This window comes from Dufourea novaeangliae, unplaced genomic scaffold (assembly GCF_001272555.1).
Source record: "Dufourea novaeangliae isolate 0120121106 unplaced genomic scaffold, ASM127255v1 scaffold109, whole genome shotgun sequence".
Lineage (NCBI taxonomy): Eukaryota > Metazoa > Arthropoda > Insecta > Hymenoptera > Halictidae > Dufourea > Dufourea novaeangliae.
In genome coordinates, this window is record NW_015373997.1 from 1785066 (window position 1) to 1808258 (window position 23193).

The 23193-nt window shown below is 44.9% G+C and overlaps 1 protein-coding gene across 1 annotated transcript; it reads right to left on the reverse strand.

The window, feature by feature from the left end:
* Window positions 1–428: 428 nt before the first annotated feature.
* LOC107187996 (nidogen-2) lies at window positions 429–23193 on the reverse strand. The gene is made up of 18 exons (XM_015576209.1): window positions 22963–23193; window positions 12510–12788; window positions 12207–12412; window positions 12022–12113; window positions 11745–11891; window positions 11150–11383; window positions 10306–10831; window positions 9673–9839; window positions 8706–8834; window positions 8523–8624; window positions 7792–7959; window positions 4842–5185; window positions 3160–3496; window positions 2753–2981; window positions 2385–2560; window positions 1481–1589; window positions 1059–1177; window positions 429–887 (listed from the first exon to the last, which is right to left on the reverse strand). Exons 1-18 carry the CDS (start codon window positions 23176–23178, stop codon window positions 760–762), a joined length of 3708 nt encoding a protein of 1235 aa, XP_015431695.1. The 5' UTR covers window positions 23179–23193; the 3' UTR covers window positions 429–759.

Here is a 23193-nt window from a genome sequence, read left to right on the forward strand (position 1 = left end):
ATTTTTAAATATCAATTTCCTATTACTTCCTAATTTGTTTCATTATTGTTCATATTAAAATGAACTTTATTATTTTCAGTGTAGTGTACGATTATTTTGAATCCACCCCACGCCTTTTCTAAATATTTAGAGATCAGTATGACAATCTTAAATACAGTGATTCCCCGATGAATGCGACACGAGCAACAGTACCTCTCTGAAACCAATCAAAACAGATTAAACGGAAGCTAAGCAGAGGCTCAGCTTCGGGAAAAAAACCAATTTACGAGGGGCTGAAAGCCTTTCTGCCTCGCCATGAGTACTCCAAACCGGACTGAGTTCGTCGCACACATGGAGACATTACTGTAGTACCGTTTAACTTGTGTATATCATTCGAATAAAATTCTGATCAACTATCGAGCACGTGGAATCCAGCAAGAATCGCTGTGTATTTTTTAGACTTTTATTAAATAACGCGGCGCACTCCGCCGCAGCACCGTACAGCCAGCATCACGCTACAGTTATATTAGATACAAAATGTGTGTGTGTGTGTTGTGTGTGTATGATGTGTATGTGTTACTTAAAAACGTGGACGACAAAACTAAACATATCAAGAATAATATAATATAATTTACACGCGACTCTAACAACCGACACCGACGCGACGCGAGACCAGTTGTTCTCTTTCATTATCGTCGGTCGCATCTCTTTGTGTTGGTGATGGTGGTGGTCTTGCGTCGCCCTGATTCACGATCTCGACGGGGATCGACACTCCATCGATTAACGAGAATCGGTGCAAGGTCCTGACGCATCATCCGCGCATACGCACGTCCTACCACCTTGACCATCCGGCAGGCACAATTGGTCCTTGTTACACCTTCCGTTCTCGTATTGGCAGACGTTCGTCACTGTCGCGGCAGACAAATGATTGGTTACATTAATCCGATCACCGTTGATCGAGCGGTGTGCCGTTGAATTACCAGAATCACGTGATTTTATATACTTTCAAACAGGGTCTAGGTTAGATCAATTTCACGGAGGGGGTTACACGTCGAACGATGACGTAAAACTTGATTTACCTCTTGGGCAGGACTCAGGAACGACGACTATTCCGTACAATTTACCGCTTCCTCCGGGTGGTATCACTATGGCCGGCTTCCTGTCCCCGCTGCTCTTCATGGCAACCTCGATTTTGTGGCTACGACGATAAATAACCGATGATTCAAACTATCCACCGAATTTTTACCCGCGCTCCAACCGAATTCTTCTAAGCACCCGGTTGCAGAGGTTTCTCTCTGCTATTTCTCGATTAAAATCTCAACGAGACACTACGTACCCCCTTTGACCTTGACCAAGGTTAATAGATCCCGGGAGAATAAACGAACGTTTCGTTATTTATACGGTACGTACGAAAAACCTCGACGTTTCGCCATCAATTTTCCCGGTCGAGTAAATACGAAATTCGGTTGCCAAAAGGGGGAACGTGTTTTCGATCACTTACGTCTTCCAGTCGGTCCAATAGTAGTTCTGCTGCGAGATCGCGAGGCCGAACGGGTAAGTGAGCGCGTTCGCGACCACGTTGATCTCCTTGCTCTCGATTTCCATACAGCCTGCGGGTACACGATTATGAAAAATCGGTTAGGGACGATTATACAGCGAGTCAGGAGGCTCTCTGACCATCTGTCGATATGTATTAAGGGGAATCCTATTTTTCGAGTAAAAAAAATCGATTTTCTTTTGACTGAATATTTTAGTTTAATGTCTTCAGAATATTTTGGCAAATTTTCATGTCGAAGCTCGTAAAACTTTAGAAGTTATGAGTTTTTAACCGACTCGAGCGCAGGTATGATGCTCATTGCGTATTAAAACTTTTAACGTTATTTTCTCGAAACAGCTTTTTTGCGGGTGGTCTGCATGATATTTCTGTACCCACTGAACCGATTAACTTCAAATTTGGTCTGTATATTCAGTAAACATTACTTTACCGTTTTACAAACAAGAATACCGATAAGTTATATATTTCTCTTTTTACATAAAAAAAAGTGTCGAATTTTGATAGCAAAAATTAAAGTTATATGAAACCACTTCCTCAATAAATTTTTTCTTTTATTCTGGTTTGTCAAAGTGAAGCTACAGATTAGCTGGAAGATAAATATACACACTAGCGACAGACAAACCATGCCTGGCGTGATGGTCGATCATGCATAGCTTCTATATTTATTATTAAAAATTAATTTCAAAAATACCGTAACTTCTTCAAAGACGAATAAATACATGGTCCAAACTGCAAATGAATCGGATCGCCAGTCCCGTTTAAAAAAATTCCCACATTTTGCTATATTTTTCGCCAAACAAATAGGATTCCCCCTTAACGGAGAAATTTCCGCCAGAATTCGATTATTTACTTATCGTAAACGTTCCGGCGTCCGCCCAGCACAGCTCATCCGTCGCCCAATCGATACTTAATGAATTCGGTAGCTTGACGTAATCCCCTTGAAGGAAGATCGCGCGGCCTGTCCCATCCTCGTTTGCCCACTCCAATTTCGGCGAGACGCGGTTCCAATCGGACCAGAATATCTTCCTGAAACACGACGAAATATTCCCCTGGATGATAACGATGTGTGTCTATATCCGTGTTTATGTCCGGTTTGTTTTTTTTTTTTTTTGTTTTTTTTCGTAACCCCACCCTTCCGTGTCGTCGCTACGTCGTACCACGCTGATCCGGTACCTTTAACCCCTGACCCCGTGGAAAATCCACGGGAGAAATACTTACCCTCGGTACGGGTGAACGGCTATCCCTCTGGGATTGACCAGCCCGTCGGAAACGAGGACCTTGCGTTTCCTCGTCTCGAGATTGGCCACCTCGACCGTCGTCTTGCCGGAGTCCGTCCAGAAAATATTTCTGGATACCCAATCGACCGCCAGTCCCTCGGGGCTGCTTACTTTCGGCATGAACGTCTCCGACATCGATCCGTTGTACGTTAACTCGATTATTCGATTACCTGAAAGAATAAATCTCTAGTTTGGACCACCTCGTAATACCGTGGAGGCTGAGTCGATATTTCCACTGGCAAAATTGCGTTTTAATCCGTGCACGAAGTATCCTCTCGATGCATCACGATTCGTCGAGAGAGATAGAGAGAATAAGGAGGAGCGAGCGCTATGGGAATATCGTGTTACCGGTGATGTCACTGGAGTATGCTTTCCCGTTCAGGCAGTCGATGTCGATCGCGATCGCCATTTGCGTGTACGCTATGTAGATCGGGCTGCCAGGATTCTCGTAGGAAGACGCGAGCGGTATCCTGAGGGTGGCCATTCCTTGGTTGACCAGCAGGAAGTTCGAATCGTGTTTTGGACGCGGTTTGCAGTTCGCCCCGTCCCCGTTGTACCCTTCGTTGCACACACAGGCGAACTGATTGTTCCCGGCCGGCACGCATGTCGCGTCCGGCGAGCAAAGGGTTGGATCGTGTCGGCAGGACGATTGAGGAAGACACGTGAAACCGTCGCCGTAGTAACCCTGAAAGTGGAATGGAAATCATTAATGTTTGGGCAAGTACACGTGGATTAATGAACCTGAGAGGTCTTGTGTAAAAGAACAGAAGTTCGTCTCAACCCTTTAACCCTTTGCCCTATGATTTTCTTGATGTCTGCAGTCTCCAGAATTACTTTATCGTCAATAGTTCCCCAGAAAGAAAAGGAATTCTTGTACTTATCGCAATTGTACATTTACTCTAAAAGTAAAATATTAATATTATCAAACTGGTATTTCACTTTGACTCAAAGAAAACGAGTAATATTTATGTTTGTTGAATCAATTTTGAAATCGTCACCACGAGTCTGACTCGATGTTATAAGGCAAAGGGTTAACTAAGTCGTTGTTTCAAAATTATGAGACTGATATACAGGGTGAGTCAATAACTACTACCTAAAATAACTCGTTACCTATTGGTTGTATAGCACATTTTTGTTTGAGGTGAACTTGAGTTTTTTAAGGTCAATGCATCTTTTTTTTAATACCACGTTGTTGTCAGTGGAATGACGAATTCAATAACCTACAACATGACGGTATTAAACAAAAATGCATTAACCTTGAACAAATTCCAGGTCACTTTCATATCTCAAAAAAAATAAGGTATAAAAGAGACAAATTCTATGCATTTGATGTGTCTCTTAAAATACTACATAATTCATTAAAACGCTTTCTGATGCAACCAATAAGTAACGAGTTATTTTAGATAGTAATTCTTATTGACTCAACCTGTATATGTATACATATGTTGTATCTTGTTGTTTTGATGTCAAAAAAGTCAATATTCAACAGACTTTTTCATTTTTTCTCTTTTTATTTATTTTTCGAGGGAATACTTAATTTTCTCAAGTGAAATGAGAAATCTACTTCGCATCAGTGAAACTACAGATCCTTGCTGACAAAAGTTAGATATTACCCAGTGCTAGACTTGCCACGCTTTTAAAATAAGCGGTACAACACTAAACGTTAAAGGGTTAAGCAGAAAACAGCTACGATCGTTGTACGAATAGGTATCGATAGCTCAACTAAACCATTGTCCTGGACAGCTACGTCTGATCATAAACCTGTCCTTCCTACTGTCACGATCCTATTCTAACGCGTCCATTCGTGAATTGGCTGCTCAATGAGAGTCCGTTACTACTTGCCACAGTGGTAAGCTATCTCTAAACCGTCCCACTTGCAAACACAATAGTCTACATCGATGATTTAGCTAAAGTCGTTCTCATAGTAAAGTGGTACACCCTAAGTCGAGGCTTTGCACAGCATGTCAGGCTAAATTTCCAAGGTAAGACCGATTCACGCGATCGATAACCGACGTGTTCAATAAGCATACCGGTTGGCAGATGCACGCGAAGTTCTCGGACGTCTGATTGTATCCGCAGACCGCGTTCCTGCCGCAATTATTCAGAACGTTGCAGCCGATATGATCCTCGACGCACTGACGGATCCCGTCCCCGTTGTATCCGTCGATGCAGATGCATTCGTAGCCACCGTCGCCGGCGGACACGCACTGTGCGTTCACGTGGCACTGGGAAGGGTTCGTGGAACAGTCGGAGACCACGCAGCGTCCGTCCACCATACTGAATCCGGGATTGCAGGTGCACTCGAATCGTGAGTTGGTCGGGTTGTACGAGCATTTTTCGTTCTCTGCACAGTCGGTGTCGCCGCTGCACTCGTCTACATACAAGAGAGAAACATTGTAACATACCGCTGCGAAAGAACCTTGGTCGAACAATTGAACTTTATTGAAGATAGTACTGTATCCAGGGACATTTTCCTCCTCCGTGTCAGTTAGGTTCCTCTTAGAGACCATCGTACCAATCGATTGCATTGCACTAAAATACGTTTCTACTTCACATCCCTCAATAGAGTAATCGAAACTTCAAGAAATATCTTGAACGCCTAACTAACGGTGAATCGTCTCGTGTCTTTCGATTCAACGGGTGATTGTGCAGTGCATTTAAAAAAGGGAGAGTAATGGAGTGTAGATGGTACAGAGGAGGAAGTAGATGTCCGTGGATCTACATTACGAGACAGCATTGACGGTATAGTACATACAGAATTTTTAGAGGAACCGTCTTACGAACGGTATTGCTTTAGCTAAACGGTATTCAAGACAGTTCTGTAGCCGATCATGCCATCGCGCGACTACAAGTGCAGAAGCGGTACGTTCATTGATTTCTAGCGAGCAGAACTGGCAAGTGACAGATGCGTCAAGTATTGTATGATAAATAGTTAGATAAAAAAAAATATGAAAAAAAAAAGGATTTCCATATGACCGATAGGACTGCAAGTGGTTCCGTCTCCTTCGTATCCTGGATTGCAGACGCACTTGGCCAACGGCTCCTGCTGGCAGGACGCGTTCGGGTCGCAGATGTCCACGTCCAAACAGGACACCTCTGTGCCAGAATAACAATCTCTTTTCATTCACTGGTTATCGACCCGTACAATTTCCCCGCGGCATTGTGCGAACGATTACTCGGAAACGAGAAATGAGGCTAGCAAAACGATGTCCGACGTACCTGTTTTCGTGCAATCGGTGCCGTCCCCCTCGTAGCCAGGATTGCAGCGACACTCGTAGTCGGCGGTACTCGTCACGTAGATACACTGGGCGTAGGGATGACACCTGTTCACCACGTTGCACGATACTGGACACAAGCGTGCGCAATTATGATAATGCCGGTGACGCCTGACTGCCTCACGTACGAAATTTATGAAGCGGCGTTTGCGTATCAGTCGTAACGATCGAATCTAGACGTTCACGTCCTCAGGGAGACGTACCTACTGGGTACCTTCTGCTGTACTAAATTCTCTAGTGGTTTTTTTTTCAATAAGCACTCGATTGAATTATTATAGCCATCCCTTTAGGAGGGTGAATCATTTTGGGAAGTTAAGGAGAGGTGAATGATTTCATCTTCAGTGTCATTGTAAAATCTCGGTTAACAGAATACCAATGTACAGAATACCTAAATATAAAAGATGATCCTTAATCCTTTGACTGCAGAGCACTCAGAAATGAAACATGCCAATCGCGCGACGCAGTGGTAGTAGCAACCGTCTGGGTACATGACGCACTACTATAATTGCTTAAACAAATTTTTTTTTCGTTATTTTGCAGTTATATTTATCGGAAAAGTAATTTGCAAATATGAAACATTTAATATATATGTATATATATGTGACCATCAAATGAGTATCCTGCATTGAATGCCTATAGGCGCTGTTCGCAGTCAAAGGGATAATTCTTAACAAAGTGTTCGGTTAATCGAGACTTTACCATGACGTAGAATATTACTTAAAAAGACTCCAGAGGTATCAGCTACAGAGTATTGCGAAAAATATGGCAGATGTTTCTCTGAACAAGTGTCCCACCCTCTGTTTCCGTGAAACATTAGTCACATTCTGGACGGGGCAATGTGTGGAAGCGTCGATAAATAAATTCGATCGTTCGAACTGAAAAACAATGTAGAACGTGTTGACATGGATTAATTAAATGTCTGTACGAGATATGTTGCGCGTGACGGGTAACGTTAACCAGGCAATTAGCAGAAGCGCCGTTAATTGGTCGAATTAGCAAGAAGCAAAAGCAGGGTCTGCCGTACAGTGAACTCCTGATGGACCCATCGTTTCGTGGTTGTATCCTGGCCGTGGCGCGCAAATCTCCTCCGTACGGTTGTAATCGAATCCCCAGGGGCATATGCAGTCGTCTTCGAGGCATGCCGGAGCTGGGTGCGCCGATACTAGAACGCACGATGCAAAAAGAACCGTTCGTCGCTGGCGTGTTAGCGAGTGTCTCTCGACACGGCCACGATGATCGTGTACCGGGTATATCGCATGACTTCGTGCAATCACGACGTACCTCTAATCATATTCTACGTGCGATTAGTCGTCATGCATTGTTCCATTCGATCGATCCTTCGAGGGCCGAGCAAAGGGACGGATGCAAAAGAAAATTCAATATCTCGAAGAAGAACATTTTTCTCGGAATAAAGTTACACTCTACAAGCTTCTGTATACCCTTCCGATCAATCCCCCTTTTCTCAGACATTTCTGTTTAAGTTCCGAAAACTCGATCCCCGAAGGTACGAACTTTAAGAAGCTTGTACTTTCTGTCAAGATTCAAACTGAAAAAACGACTAATAATCCCATGCAAAATCGAGGTTCTTTACCATTCCTCGAAGCGGATACAATAAACTAATTACAAGGAGTCGAGTAGAAACCCAGGCTTCTGTAATTTACGAGCGGATCGAGATCCACACGCGCATTATTCTTGGCGTACTTACAGTCCCGGTCGTAGTCGACGGTCCTCTGCTCCTCTTCCTGCCGCACGCATTCGTTATTCCGGTAGTCCCAACCACCCGGGCACCAGCACATCTCTTGCAAGCACTGCGGTTTAGGTGGTTCGTCCGTTGTGGTCTCGTCCGCTTCCGGATAGCACGTGTAACCGTCGCCTGGGAACGATTGTAATCATCGGAACGGAAGCTGATTACGAAAACACAGGGAGGAACGAAGGGTCCCGGATTTGCTACCGGTACAAATCCCTCGGAAGAATGGTATCCCTCCAACCGGGCACTCTATACATTATCCACGTCGATCACTCGACGTTCCCTTGTAATTCAATTTGAAAGCGGTACCGCTTGGGCGGTGTGGTTCTTTCTAACTTCGAACATGGAACGAGAACGTAACATGACAGCACGAAACTTGTTACTTGCTGAGTTCGGTGTTTCTAACGATATTAGATGCTACAAACAGATGAATTTAATCCAATCATCCGTCCATTGGAACAGATCGATTAACGGAGATTCGATTTTCTTTAATCGTAGGGCGTGTTATGTGCAAACTCTTCGTAAGATAAACACGAAGTTCGATAAATGCGTTTATACAGGAATCTCTATTACGTTGTCATAAAGTCGTTCGTATAGGATCCTGAGCTAATACTATGAAAGTAGAATATCATCTTCCCTACCGTTGATTTCGGATCGAGGCAAGGGCGCAATAAAACACGAACACTTACCAAGGAAACCTGGCAGACAGATGCATACGTGCCTCGATGGATCACCGTTAAGAGTACAGGCACCGCCAACGGGAGCACAGTTCTCCTCGACCTCGCAGGAACCTACAAGAAGCCTCGGGATAACATTACCAACAGAACGAAAAAAATGTAGACCGAAGTTTAATCATTGAAATAGTGTTTTACCTCGCTGTGTCGGGTAGCAACCCTGCTCCGAGTCTTCGAAACCGGGCATGCAAACGCAATTAGGCGCGCCCTCGATCATCGCGCATTGCTCGTAATTACCGCACCGCGTGTCCTCGCAGGAGGGAAGTCCTGTATGTCCAACAGACAATAGGTATCAGTTACTGGCAAACCGTAAAATAGGACTCCACTAGGCGGGAACGGTCTGGATATCGATTTTCTCGCCAAACAGACCGTTGCTAGTGGTTGGTAAGGAAGTGACCAGAGTATGGTAACTTCCTGCTGTTTATATAAACTTACAGGAGAGGACTCTAAACGTATATCACAGATTTGGTTCAAACTCTTCTCACTTAAAGTATAAACTATGCACAAACAAACCCTAGTGCGGGTTCGCCACATAGGTCTTCGTTGTTGAGAAAATTAACAATAAAGATTTTGGAGGCGGAAGATGAGAGATAATTTGAAACCCTGAATACAAGAGGGGTGTAACCGAGGCGGTTGAAACGAGTACCTCGCAATCCGGAGATCGGCAGTTCGACTCCCGCCCTATCCTGTTGGTTTTTTTTTCACATGTATTATTCTTTTTTAAATTCTTATGTGATTTATATTTATTACTGTTTTGTTACAATTATTCTTAAGTGAAAAAACATTTAGAAAATTACATTTCATTTATTTATAGGTAAAATATGTCGGACACACATAATAGATATATAACAACAAATTATGTCTATCTTCCGCCTCCAAAATGTCTATTGTTAATTTTCTCAATAACGAAGGCCTATGTGGCAAAACCCCACTAGGGTTTGTTTCTGCATAGTCTATACTTTAAGTGAGAAGTGTTTGAATCAAATCTGTGATATACATTTGGAGTCCTCTTCTTGTTAACTAATAGGCTCAAGCTTGGTATCACATTGCGAGCATCTGGCCTTAGGCTCCCCACCACCGACAATGGACGTCTACATGAACTTACTCTCGCAAATTCGACCGTCTCCCGAAAAGCCAGGTCTGCATTGACAGGTGTGGCTGCCTTCTTGGTTGATACACTGCGCATCAGGGGAACACATGTGATTGCCGGCGCTGCACTCGTTTACGTCCACGCAGATCGCGCTACCGTCTTCTTCATATAGATATTGATATCTATGGAACAACCGATGGTACATTGTTGTAGACTTCCTCTTTACATAACATGCGATCCCACAGAAATGAATAATTATAAATGAGCAGTAGGCGAAGTGAAAATCTACTAAACGACATTATTGTGAATTTTGTGTATTCTACAACAGAATATTCAGAAATAAGTGAAATTTCATTTCATTCTCTTCTTTGTATCTCGACTCTTCGGTGGGGTAATAAGTTTCTATTTAAATTCTGTTTTAATACATAAAAACAGAAAATTGCATAAATATCCTCAGTGTAGTAACAATAATGAAAATACTTCGAGTTAATAATGACTCAGGTGGCAGTTATTTCTGCATCAATGGAAGAAGGCAGATCTACGAAACTAATCGAAGGATGGCTTTATCGAACGTCACCTGTCGTTTCAATGATTCTTTATGGATTGAACCAGAGGATTAAATTAGAATCAAAGTAAAAATCATCTCACCCAGGATTGCAGACACACTTGAAGCTGTCTCCGTCGACGACGCAGCTGCTGTGGTCGGTACAAGTTTCCCTGCCCTGAATGCAAGGATCTTCCTCCTCGAGGGGGGCGACTTTCGTGTTCACAGCGAAACGAATGATGCCCTCGGTCGCTTCGTAAGTCGTCAAGCCCCTGAAGTACTTAAGCCGTGTGGTGTCGTCTTCGGGGTCGGCAGGTAGATACGGACACTCCTGATAGAGGATCGTCTGATCCTGCGTGAAGCTCAGCGCCCGTTCGCCGCTTCCGTCGTTCATCTTGCTGGTCCTCTCGCTCTGTGCACGTATCACGCCCGGTTGCGCTCTGGTATAAAGCTCGTCGTAGTCACCGTACTCGATCCATGTGTCCCTTGGTAATTGCGGCAACGTGCCGGTCACCTCCGCCTCCATGTTCAGCTGCCCAAAGACGTCCAGGCCGAGATAATTTCCGCGGATCGTCACTTTGTCACCGGACGCGGGAAACGTCAGCTCCGTGGTGTGATTGAACAGACCACCTGAATGAAATATTTGTAGAAATGCAATGGAAACACTGGCCAGACTGGAGCCAACCCGTTGGTGTGGTCTTGTGGAAAGTAGAAAAGCAAAATTGAGAAGGAAGATTTACAATACAGTAAACCATCGATGAGTGATCGAAGGCTCTTTGTCACTGAACATTAAATATTTCATAAACTAATGGTTATATATGGCTGAAACAAATATTTTTGGCTTCGGAATTCCTAGTTGTATCACTGTGCTAAACCTCATTAAAAGGCAGTGTGAAACTGGAGACATTCATCGATGATTTACTGTAGCTCCTTTCGTATAGACGGTACCTGTGAGTTCGTAGCCGTTTCTCGTCTCGCCAATTGGTTTCGCGAACAGCCAGCCAATCATGCCACCGAGTTTACCGAGCAGCTGGAAACTGGCACCGATTTCCTCTGGTACCCGGGACAACGCCGTGTACGTTCGTCCGTCCTTGGTCTGCACGTAACACTGCAGATCGGTTGATGGGAGGTCAACGTTGTTGATCGTTCCGGAAATACGACCAATCACTCGAAGCGGGACATCTGTATTTTATATTCACAGTTTTTATTCACTTTCGTGTTCTGGTAATCGGTGGTAACTTCGAGTTTTAGTCGGAGGTAGAAAATATTAAAAGTCTCGTGCACAGAATCTTCGTGTTTTACGAGGTCATCGAAGGAACAGTCGGGGACTCGTAATCTATGTATAGATCAGAGAGAGTACACGAGCGGAACCGTCAGTTATTGGGCGGCGTCTATTTCGCGACGCGTCGCGACCCCAAAGGAGCCCGGTTAAAATTGCGAGACCCCCCGAAAGCGAACTTTTATGTGGCGTGGCCGGATCAAAGGGACGCGTCTCGGGGATAATTAGGGGACTCTTAAGTTTCGCGACAACGACGATTCTTACCGTTCGGCTGACAGGATTTGCCGTTGCCGAAGAATCCTTGCTTGCAGTGACAGCAGAAACCGACCTCATAGTCCATACAGCTTGCTTTGCTATGGCATGTCGTTGCTCCGGTTCTGCAGCTGGCCACCTGATTAGTTGCGCTGATGTCTAGGTAATGGCGAGACGTTAATATGAGAGCAACGGTATAAAAATTAGACGAGGTTGAAATGGTTATCGAAGAATACGTTCGAAGTTTTAAAACACTAGTTTAAAGCTGAACATTTTACTTGAAATTCACCTTCAATATTATCCGGTACCTTCACCTCCTGGTCGTCCAAGATCGGACCAACCTGGAACACCCATTGTCCCGGCCTGTTCACGTTCGACCATCTGAAAGACAATACAACGTAATTGACGTTACCCCCTCAGTGAATCGCTCGATGTAGAAATCCCTGGGCAAGCATTCGTCCCCTGACGACTCACTTGTCGACGTTCTGAATCTGATCCGTCCCGGAACCCTTCAACGTGTACATTCTTCCTTCGCTCATAAATCCTGCCTGCGCCTTCGCGTCGGGTAGACCGTTGGGGTGCGATGCACCTTGGATCCACTGAATCCCATTATCCGGGTAGAGCAGCTCGACATAGGAATGCGTGTCGTTCGACGAGATGGCTACTTGGAAGGTATTCACCTAGGAGAATCCAACAACCGTAAGTCGCGAAGATTAATTGTCTTCTTGGATCGATGATCGGTGGTAAAAACGATGTACTACACGATCTTTTGCTTACTTTGTCGCTTTTCTCGTCGTAGTAACCGACCTCCAGCCAGGTGGCTAGGAACACGTGTGTGGGCACAAAGTCAGCCGCGTCCTTGAATGCGCTGCGAACCATTCCTCCGGCTCTCGCGAGCACTTCCGGTGAATCTGTTTCACCGTAATAAATCCGCCCGGAGCTTCTGGTGTCGACGTGGGTGTAGAGCGGCGCGATCACCGGATCGTCCAACGGGAACGCGATATTTAGGAAACGTTGCATCGACCTGGCGAAAGAGAGTACGCCATTCCCGTTTACCTGGAACGAGGTCAGATAACCCTTTTAACAGTTCCTAGCTCGTCGCACGAAAGAGAATATAGAGATCGGAGGAGGGACAAGAGTACTGGATAATTCTAGGGGACTCTGTAATTAAAATGCCCGTTACTTCAACGAGATTGAAGATGAGCCTCGGGGAAAAATTTCCCCCAAGTACGGGAAACTTCCATTATCCTTTCGATGTGAACGAAAGATAAGCTTACGCCAGAGGAATCTTTGACTACATTTTACCATGCTTTTAGTAGATACCAAATTGAGAGGCTTCTATGTACTACAGATGACTTACCAAGTCTCACACGTTTCTAGTGTATACCTCTTGTTTCGATCAACACTACATCTCATAGCTCGTTTGCGATCAAAGGTAAAAGATATTGAATCAATCACTATTCCAGCGATCGAACTACCTGGATCATGGATGTATCTCCCATCTCGAAATTCATAATAACGTACACAAATATAGCTGCAACGTCTATCGCTCAGATTATGAAGCTAGATCTTCCCCTAAAGTCATAAAAATTGTATATACTTGATTTCGAATAATCCGAAACCAACCTCGATCTCATTTCAACCGAGTACTATCATCATCGTAGGAGTCCATTGACGACACGCAGAAGCTGAATCGGAACCAAAAGCGTTCGGGGCGCACGTGCGCGGGCGGGTCAACAGGTAAACCGTCAGCACGTGTCGCGAAATCTCGTCGATGACGTAACGAGACCGCCTCTCACACGTCGCGTGTATGTTGTATACACACGCGCGTCGAGGAGTCATTCACCCGGAGCGCTCGCGTTTAATGGAGCAACAGCAGTCGCCGAGAGCATTGAAAAGGGCCCCCCCGTTGGGGTGTTCGAGGCTGGTCGAGACGGCCGCGACTTTGTTTCGTTTCAATTGGCTAAACTGAATAGCGCGCGCGTTGCTCCACATTCGCCGCGCGGAGCAACCGGCCCCATTCGGCCAAAGGGACACGTTTCTCGTCATTAACGAGGACGAAATTAAAACTCCACGGGAAACAAGACTATTTTTGCTTGCCGCGAATGTACACGCCCCGGACCGCCGTCTGGACCGGCCTAATTCGTTGCGCCACGTATTTTTGGCCCAACGGAGCCGCGTGAACGGGAATCGAAGTTGCTCTGGAGAAGCGTTTCTCAACGGTCCACCCCAGAGCATTTCCAGAGAATTCTCCGATGGTTCGTTAACGTCGTTTATTAAGACGGTCTTCTTGGAACGAAATTTTTCGTCATTTACCACTTGTATGTACCGTTTGAGAATTGTCAGCTGAATATTTTTACTCAAAAGCAGCTCACGTGGGTTGAATTATTTCGTGAAACTTAATTTTACTATATATTGAGGTATGCTGCAACGAACTACAGTGAATCCTCGGTGAACGGGAAAAAAGTAACGGCATTATTCCCATCACTGGGGATGTCCCCCTGTGAAACCAATCAAAACAGAGTAAACATAAGCTAACCAGAGGCCACCTTGCCACGAATGCTTCAAATCGCACTTATCGAGACATTACTGTAGTTGGTTCTAAAACCTAATTCATTGGTAAGCTGATTCTTTTGACACGCGTAAAATTGTTGCCATTGCTGCTGCGACACTCTACCCAGATAGCACATGACGTCTTAAAGACGTCCATTTTACGGCTATTTTAGGTCTGAGGCGCCTTTAAGCCGTCATTAAGCCGTCTTAAGCCATCTGTGTGCTATCTAGGTATTGTCCTTCTCGTTCTATATCAAAGAGCCTGTCCCTCGGTTCCATCCATTAAAGTAAATGAAGCGTGAATCGGGATACGGTACAAGGATGGGGACTTGCAGCCCCGTCTAGAGACGAAGTGTTGCTAACTGGTGAAATTTAATGCTGGCACAACCGAATTCCGGTCTCGTTCCGGCCGTTCCCACGACCCGGTTTCTAAACGTCGCTAATAGTTCATGCATCGCCAGTGGAACTTCGGTCGGATCGCTCGTCGCTCGTATATTGTTTTCACGCGATGCTAATACAGCCGGGTGCCGCGACGAATTCAACACCCGTGCCCGCGTATACGTTAAACGGGCGACCCGGTCACGCGAATTGACACGAATTAGACCGACAAAGCAATAATCCTCTGACGTTGCCAACCCGCTTTGGTAGATCCGTCTAATACCGCTGTTCTAGGTGTCGACGTTGCTACCACGCTGAGAACATCTACATTGTAGAGCTCTGATGTCTGTTGCGTTTTATTTGGTTGATGAGAAAGAATCTGGAGAAGACCAAAGCTCAAGTGGCCAACGCCACGAGTAATAAATTAAAAACAATGTCAAAGCGGATGATCAAGTAATAACCAGGGACATTGTCGTCTTCGAGAGGAATAATGAAATACCGATTGATCTGTACCACTTGTCTTCTATTAGCTACGTTATGTTAGCTAAAAGGAAAGTACAGTGGATTCCACTTATTTGGGCCACTTATGGGGTTAATCGAGGTAGTTATTTGGGACAAAGCTCGATGAACAAAGCCTAATGGAATGTACTGTATTTACCTATGTGACACTTTGCATAATTGGGACGCTTAATCGGGCCAAAGAACGCTAGTCCCGATATATCCCAAATAACCAGAATCCACTGTATATCCTGCCATCCTCTCTAGAACCATTCTCACGACACATTTACCGAGTTTCATTAATTAAATATCACCCCCGTGACAATTGAACCCTGTAACAAAAGAATAGCTCCTCGGCAGCTCGCTTATTAAATCAATCCTTTCCGTCGAACAAAAGTCGACCCGTTTAGCCCTTCTCAAGAGAACGGCCAGCCCTTTAATCGGAAAAAAAATCCCGAAAGCAGAGCACTCGACGGCCCCTTTAATCGTCCCATGAAATCTGGATCGCGATCAATCGTCGAGCCCCTTTTTTTTTTTTACCGTCGTCTAGCACGGGACCAATTTGCGCAACGGTTCCTGGACAGAAAGAAGAAAAAAAGAGTACACGCGGGCGACGAGGTCCCCGGTAATTATTCCGATCGACCAACACGGCCTTTTTCCTTCCTTTTAATTCCTCGGACGATCGATAGGAATCGGCGTGGATCAGCCCGTTTCCGATTAGACGATTTTTCCGACCGATAATTGGGAACAGGCCAGGGGTGACGCGGCCGGGGGATCGACGATAATCGATGGAAGCTAGCCGATGGCCAACCCGTAGAGAGTGGTCATCGATCGCTCGTCCTCTCACCCCCCACCCCTTGCGCTAGACGTTTTGACACTCTCGCCTCGGCGTTTAGAGACAGCGGGAGCGTCCGAAGGCTCGCTATCTGCTGGCGCGGGGCTATCGCAAGGGGTCGTAGGTCGCAGCTGAGCCGATGACACACACGCACACACGTAATCCACGGTAATCGTGAGTCGCGGAGGGAACGGTGAAAATAAACAGGAATGCCTTCGTAACTAAAACGTGGCGATCCATCTTCGCACGATTCTCTTCCTGATCTCGCTGGTCAGTAAACAAAAAGTCTCAGGGATCGAGTGGAATAGTTCTGATAGACAGGGTGTCCCGCGTAATTTTAACCACGGATTTTCAAAACTTTTCTTGAACTTCACGAAAAATTGGGTTAAACAAAAGTTGAACTATATTTAAGTATGCATAACTTTTGTAGTCATTTGACCAGTCGTGGTAGGTTTAGTGTTAAAAGTGTAATATTTGGTACATGGTCCTTTCTATTTTACTCCATAAAAGTATGTTACTTATCTTTAGTTTTGCATGAAGAGGCACGAGTAAATTGTCAGATTCAGCATTAAAATACGAAACTTAATTAACAAAGTAGTTTAAATTGAAAATGTTTTAAAAAACTCCGTTAAAAAATTATTTCAGATGTTGTATAAATACAATGATTTTAATTCGTAGAAATATAGTTAGCTCTCCATAATACAGACACTATCTGTAATTGGGTCACTTACCCTATGGTCTCTAATTTATAAAATATTCACTGTTCAATGCCAAGGAACTTTCGAACACTCATCGATATGATTTACTATATATCGTCACGATTATTCCGATCAGTGGCGGACGGACCACTTCGTCGTCTGCATACGCCATAGACCGACGATACAGCCCCGTTCGGAATTATTACGATTATCCACGGGAAAAAAGGAGCTTTGACGAGCGAGGCAAGGTAACTCGGTTCTCCTTCAATTTCCAAAGAAATTAGAGACGAAAGGAGATTGCGGTCGCTTGAAAACCGCGAGCGTCGCTCGAAAACTTCAATTACCCGGGCAAACAACAACGGTTCCAACCGTCCTCCCTTCCTCGTCGGCGCGCGTACTGCGTTAAATACCAACTTCGTGCTCGTTTAAACTTCAAAACTCGATCATTTCACGGGACACTTTGCCGGGATAACGAGATTCGCCGTGGCTCCATCGCGTTCATTGAATTTTCCTTCGTCGCGGGGCCTCCGCTCCCGGCATCACGGCGGATCGCCGTCGCGACGCTGGCTCCCGCGACGCGGAAAAAACGCGAGCACGCGGCCAGGCAGCGTGCCCCCGGCTAACGCAATCGTGTAATCGGCCGCAATCATTTTGATGACTGCGAATCGTCGACGATCACCGACGGGATAGAGATGATTGTCGTGTCGGCAGGCGGGTCTACCGGGCACCGGCTTATGGACGGTGAAATTCAGTTTCCTCGGTGCTCGAGGGAAATCGCGGCTCGCAGCGACTACCACCGTTTCGTCGCGTGCCGTCGATCAAAGGGGATCGCGAAACCGCGATTCACCACGTGGTGTCTGAATCCGCGTGGGCACAACCGTGTTTCACGAACGACTCGATTAACCCTTATGTAGACGCACTGGTAAAATCAGTGGAGATCGTGGCTTTGAATGTATACTAAAATCACAAGTGCATTTTAAGTACGTATGTGTACTAGTTCACGTTCTATATTTAATAGTAGAACTGTCAGCATTAAATGTATGCTGAGTTAAATTGTGTAATATATTGATGCGTTTAATATATAATACAATATAGCTTAGTGTACTATGATAGGTATAAAGTGTATAGGAAAGTAGAGGTTAATATAAATTCTGATGAAAGTATCTGTAGGATATCAATAATTATAAAATAAAAAATCTTGAATCCGTCATTTTGACGGGTTTGGCAGTTTTAGTGTTAAATACACGTGTATTGAGTTACCCGTGCATTAATGCATTCTGATTTTTTAGAACATTGATAGAGTAACTTTCCAAGTTGTGGATCAAGACCAAGTTTTTGATCATTTTTATAAACGTTATGATTTTATTACCATTTTTAATAATAGTTTTAGAATAAAAATTACGTTATTTAAATGTAAAGTTGTATACTTTTGCAACGAACAAACGAATAAATTGAAGTGGCTGTAACTCCATGCGCTTACTTAAGGTTTATTCCACTGGTTGACCACGCTTTCTTATCGGTCGATTCTAGAATTGACGAACATTCGATCGATACACATGCATTACCTAATTCACGTTCGGCCAATTAATCTCACAATGTTTCGCGATACAAGAGTTTCCTGAAACACCAGGGGTTCATTGAATAGTATCGTACGTGGAAATCTTCTTTTCGTCGAGGCAAAGAATTACAGAATGAGTCGTGGCTAGTATCAACAGCTCAGATCAGAGATCCACCGTAACAATTGCTTCTTTGTAAGAACATACATCGTGGATAGAATTATTTTCGCGAAGAATCACCGCCTTCGCGACCTGTCCCAGTTATTAGAGACCAGCCCACATTTTCAATGGGGATTAACAGTGTAGATCAATCGGAAAGACAGGAACAAGGGCAGAGTCAATCTAATTAACAACGAATTTCGTAGCGAGGCTAACGATTCCCCTCTACCATCCGCCCCGAAGATGACGCTAAACGGAATTTCGCAACGACCTCCCACGAATCGTCTCTAAACTAATGTGGGAAAACGTCAAGTCTAATTCGGTCGGGTCTGCTCCGTAAATCATCGGTCGCGTTCACCGTTCCATCTCGATCCCCGCTGCTTCGTTTCCGATATTTCACGTCCGAGCAGATGGTATCGCCGCGGGACGGAACACACGGGCAACCAACAGGTATTCTCCAGTTCCGACACGGCTCAATTTCCGCGAACGACAAAGAAAACAGCACAACACTGGCAGACTAATTGCGGCGGTTTCGTTCTCCTCCGCGGTTAATCAAACCGCGAATTACGTATTTATCCATTTAATTAGCCGTCCGGTACATTGTTGTGGAATTTTCGTGATCCTTGTCTGGTCGATTTATCGTCTGCTCCTGGTTATTTTTGCGTAACGCGTGCTCGTTAAAGCGTTTATCTGACGGTGGATTTTAATTGAACGCGGGGTTCCGCGGTCCGACGAACAACAAACCTGGCTTTCTGGTCGGGCGAAACGAATCTAGGGAGGGAGGGGGAAGCCACCAATGGAGGATTTCGGATTATCGGGACCCAGATCTTGATGAATGAAGACGCTCTCGAGTATATAGACGGAATACTCGTACGCGTATGTCTCTGTGATCGGAACTCGACCATCCACTCTCGGGCCAGATTCCCGCGATTATCCGTCATTCATCTTGCGGTCCCTTCCGGCCCGACGAGCTTCCACGTGCGCGACTCTCGTTCGACAATGTCGAACACGCTTGTAAATTGGCCACGATAATACGCCGATGATTAATATAAGAATAGACCTAAAATTTTATGGAACTTCGTGTCCCAGGAAAATCACGTTGGTTCGAGGACACCTCTACATAAAAGTTTCCGATTTCAGGAACTACGTTTGACACCGTGATAATGCACAACACACACACACACACACACCTGTGACTGCATATAGCTATACATACATACATTATTGCCTTGGTTTCGTCAGTAAGGAATGGAATACTGAAATGGTACGGGGGCTTCTGACGTCCCCGAAGCATGGGACAGAAAATTACATTGCATAGTAGGTCTATTCTAGCTTCTGTTTACTCTGTTTTGATAGGTTCCACAGGGAAACTGCCCCAGTGGTGGGAATAACGCCGTTGCTCGTGTCGCGTTCATCGAGGAATCACTGCATTATGAAAACAATATAACAGTGTATTATAAACTGTTCAATTTTAACAATTACTTTGAAGGTGTGTATGTGAAACATGTGTACACAAAATTGAGATTGCTTAATACAGATATGGACAATAATTTGTTGCTTTCTCTGGTTCTGTTTCTTGTCGTTTACCAGCCCAGGGAATGCTTTCTGTTTCTGTAATATAATGTACATGTTAAGTCTAAACTGGCCTTGCTGTGTCTAGCTATGTACATTATTTTGATTGTTCGGAACAGCCTAATGGAATTTTCACAAAATTTCTCGTAACAATCAACATGTTAAGATACAGTGATAGGAACAATAATAAATCGGTCAAAGCGAATTACATCTCCGCGACGAGAGTTCGTGCCGCTTGGGTCAACGAAGAATATTTCGTTAAGGAGTTAATCGTCGAACGGCGACGGCATAATTAACTCGGCCTCGTGTTTTCCGCGGTGCACGTTTCTTTATTTCCACGCGACGGGCGTAATGGAAACGTGACGATGGCCGGCATGAGATCATGCACCTTGGCTCGCTCGGATCAATTAGAACGAAGATTCCTCCGGATACGGGAGAGACGAGCCGCGCGTAATCAACGTTCATTCACGCTGCCTGCGAAATCGGTTCGTGGAACAATGAGATCACCGTGTCCCGCAGGACTCCGCTGATCTGTCCGTGTTTGCGCACGGTGACTCAATATCCTCCTCCGTAGTAAATCATCGCAGTAACCGGAGTTTCCCGAAAAATTTCGTTGGCCCGTAGATAAACGCGACGGGAAATCTTATCTCTTCGGTCTCGTGCCGTGATCGGGTAAGTACACATGGGCAATTTCACGTCAAAACGTACAGATTTGCGGTCATAGTCACTGATTTTTGTCAAAATTACAGCATTTTGGTGATAATCACGAACAAATTAACTATGTCAAATTTTAGATGTTAAAGATTGACGCTGTTCCTTTTTTACGCTTATTTGTAGGCTTCGCAAGGTACAAAACAGTATTGCGAAATGTGTAAGAAGGGAGAAATGCCGAGCCCCTTCTCACTTAATTAAGATTCAATAATAATCGACCTCTTTCGGGACGACCAGTTATACTGCAGCTTTTCACAATGTATTATTGGAATAAAATTCTGTTCAACTCTAGTTAAAATATATTATACAGTGGGTGATCGGTTAACGAACATAATCCGTTCAAAGAAAATGTTCGTTATCCGATCACCGATTTACCACAGATTTTTATGAGAATTTAATTAATTCGTTCAGGAAATCCAAAAAATAAATATAAATTATTATTAATCCTACGTTTATCGTCCGATTTGTTCGCTGTCCGAACTGTTCGTTAACCGATTACCCACTGTATGAATAAAAAAGAACTTTGTATTAATTTTCCTTCGATACAAGTAGGTATCGATACTTTTAATGTGATACTAAGTAAATGTCGATAATTTTTTTCGATACCGGTTATGAATAAAAGTATCGATACCTTGGCGATATCTGTTTATCCCTAAATTCTTCAGCTTCTGGGTACGACCTACCCCTGCCGACAGAATTATAAAATTCTCCGACGATGAATAACAGGGGATCGAGACGAGGACCGCGCGCGATCTCTCAATCCTTCCCCTGTTCTTCATCGCCGAAGAATTTTCCGCGAATAATGAAGACGTTATCATTCAGACAGAGAGAAAGAGAACGAGCTTTTCCCCCTCCTCTGGTGTCCGTGTCTCGTTCGTGCTCGCGGCGAGACAGCATGAGAAGCGCAGCTCGTGCGACGACCCAAGCGCAATTAACCGATTGCCCGTCGCCGCCGGCTGCGCGACCGTTTGACCGTCATCGCGGCCAATGAATTCGTGTCATGCCAGAAGATGACGGCAGATTAGACCACCGGCCGAATTAAGGGGATGACCGAATGTACCATGGCTTTCCCTCGCTCCGCGCGAATTAATATTAACGAAGAAATTACAGTGCCACGCCAACGTAGGCCGCGTGACCACCTCCCCTCCTTATTCCTCCTCGTCCTCAGCAATCCGCCAGGGCGTTTCAATCTTTCTGACGCGACTCGATTGAAACCACGTGACCGTTTTCGTAAACTACCAGGCTTACGTTACCCGAACGGCGACGACTGGTACACCCTGTTTTCTCGCTCCACGCGGTCTTAATTTAAAACGTTAAATAAACGGTGTTCGCGCGTGGTTGCGTCTTCCAACCGGTCGAAGATCGTCCCTCCTCGCCCACGGACGTGTAAACAGTGGCACGCGCGCGTTCAGTGTTTACACAGTTTCGCGCGCCGCCAAAGATTACCAACGACGACGGCGGCAACATTCGAAAACGGGAACTTCCCTACCCCCGAACCGCGAGAATGAGCGTTCAGAGAGCAACGATATTTTTGTGAGCGTCGAATTTAAACGGGGGACCGAAGCTATGCGACCGGCCAACGCTGTCCGATGGAAATTCCTGACCGCGACGGATAAAAATAACGAATTTTTCGGTGGAATCGCGCGGCTTTCTATCGGGCTTTTAAAAATAGACGCGACTGGGTGGCCCCTTGCGCGATCTATACTCGATTACAAGCTACCGATCCGATGGAATATTGATCACGAAATACCTTACGCTTCTGTATACTGACGTGGAAAATCAGCTTCGGCTAGGGATAAAGTGGCGTAGAGGAAGGTACCTTCTATTACTTGGTCTCGGGAATTACTGAAGTTCATGTAGAATTAACATTTTTATGTTAAATTTACCAAGTAGTAGAACGCCCCTTCCTCTACGTCACTTTTTCCCCTAGCAGAATAAGAGTTCGCTCCTGAGGATACATATACCCTACAATGTAACTAAAAACAATCTCTTATCCCCACGTTACTTTAAATATGAGACTTATTCGAAACTGTGATTTATAATCATCACATTCCAATTTCTTCCGAATGTCTTCTGAATAAAGTTCAATTGGATATTTCCAGTTGAAAAGAAACATCTAATAAAATTTTCACCCTCAAATCGATACTTCAAAAGGGGCGTACAACTCACGAATATATAAACATCGTGCTGATCACCAAAATCGGGTGTGAATCAGAAGACAATCATTAACCGGAATAACATCCAGGAAAACACGTCAAATATTTACTCACGAATATGGCGTTGTAGATTTTGTCGTAGAACGCGATGTGCGTCTTCAGGATCGTTTCCGCGGAGACGATCATCCCGTTCGGGTCCGTCTGAAGGAACGAGGAACCAGGTGTCGCGTACGGATAAAGATCGTTCTTGGTGATCGCCGCGACGAAGGGCGCGAGCACGGCCACGACGGCCACGAGCCGCAAGACGCTGAAACGCGCGCGACGAGTCATTCTCAACGGACTGCC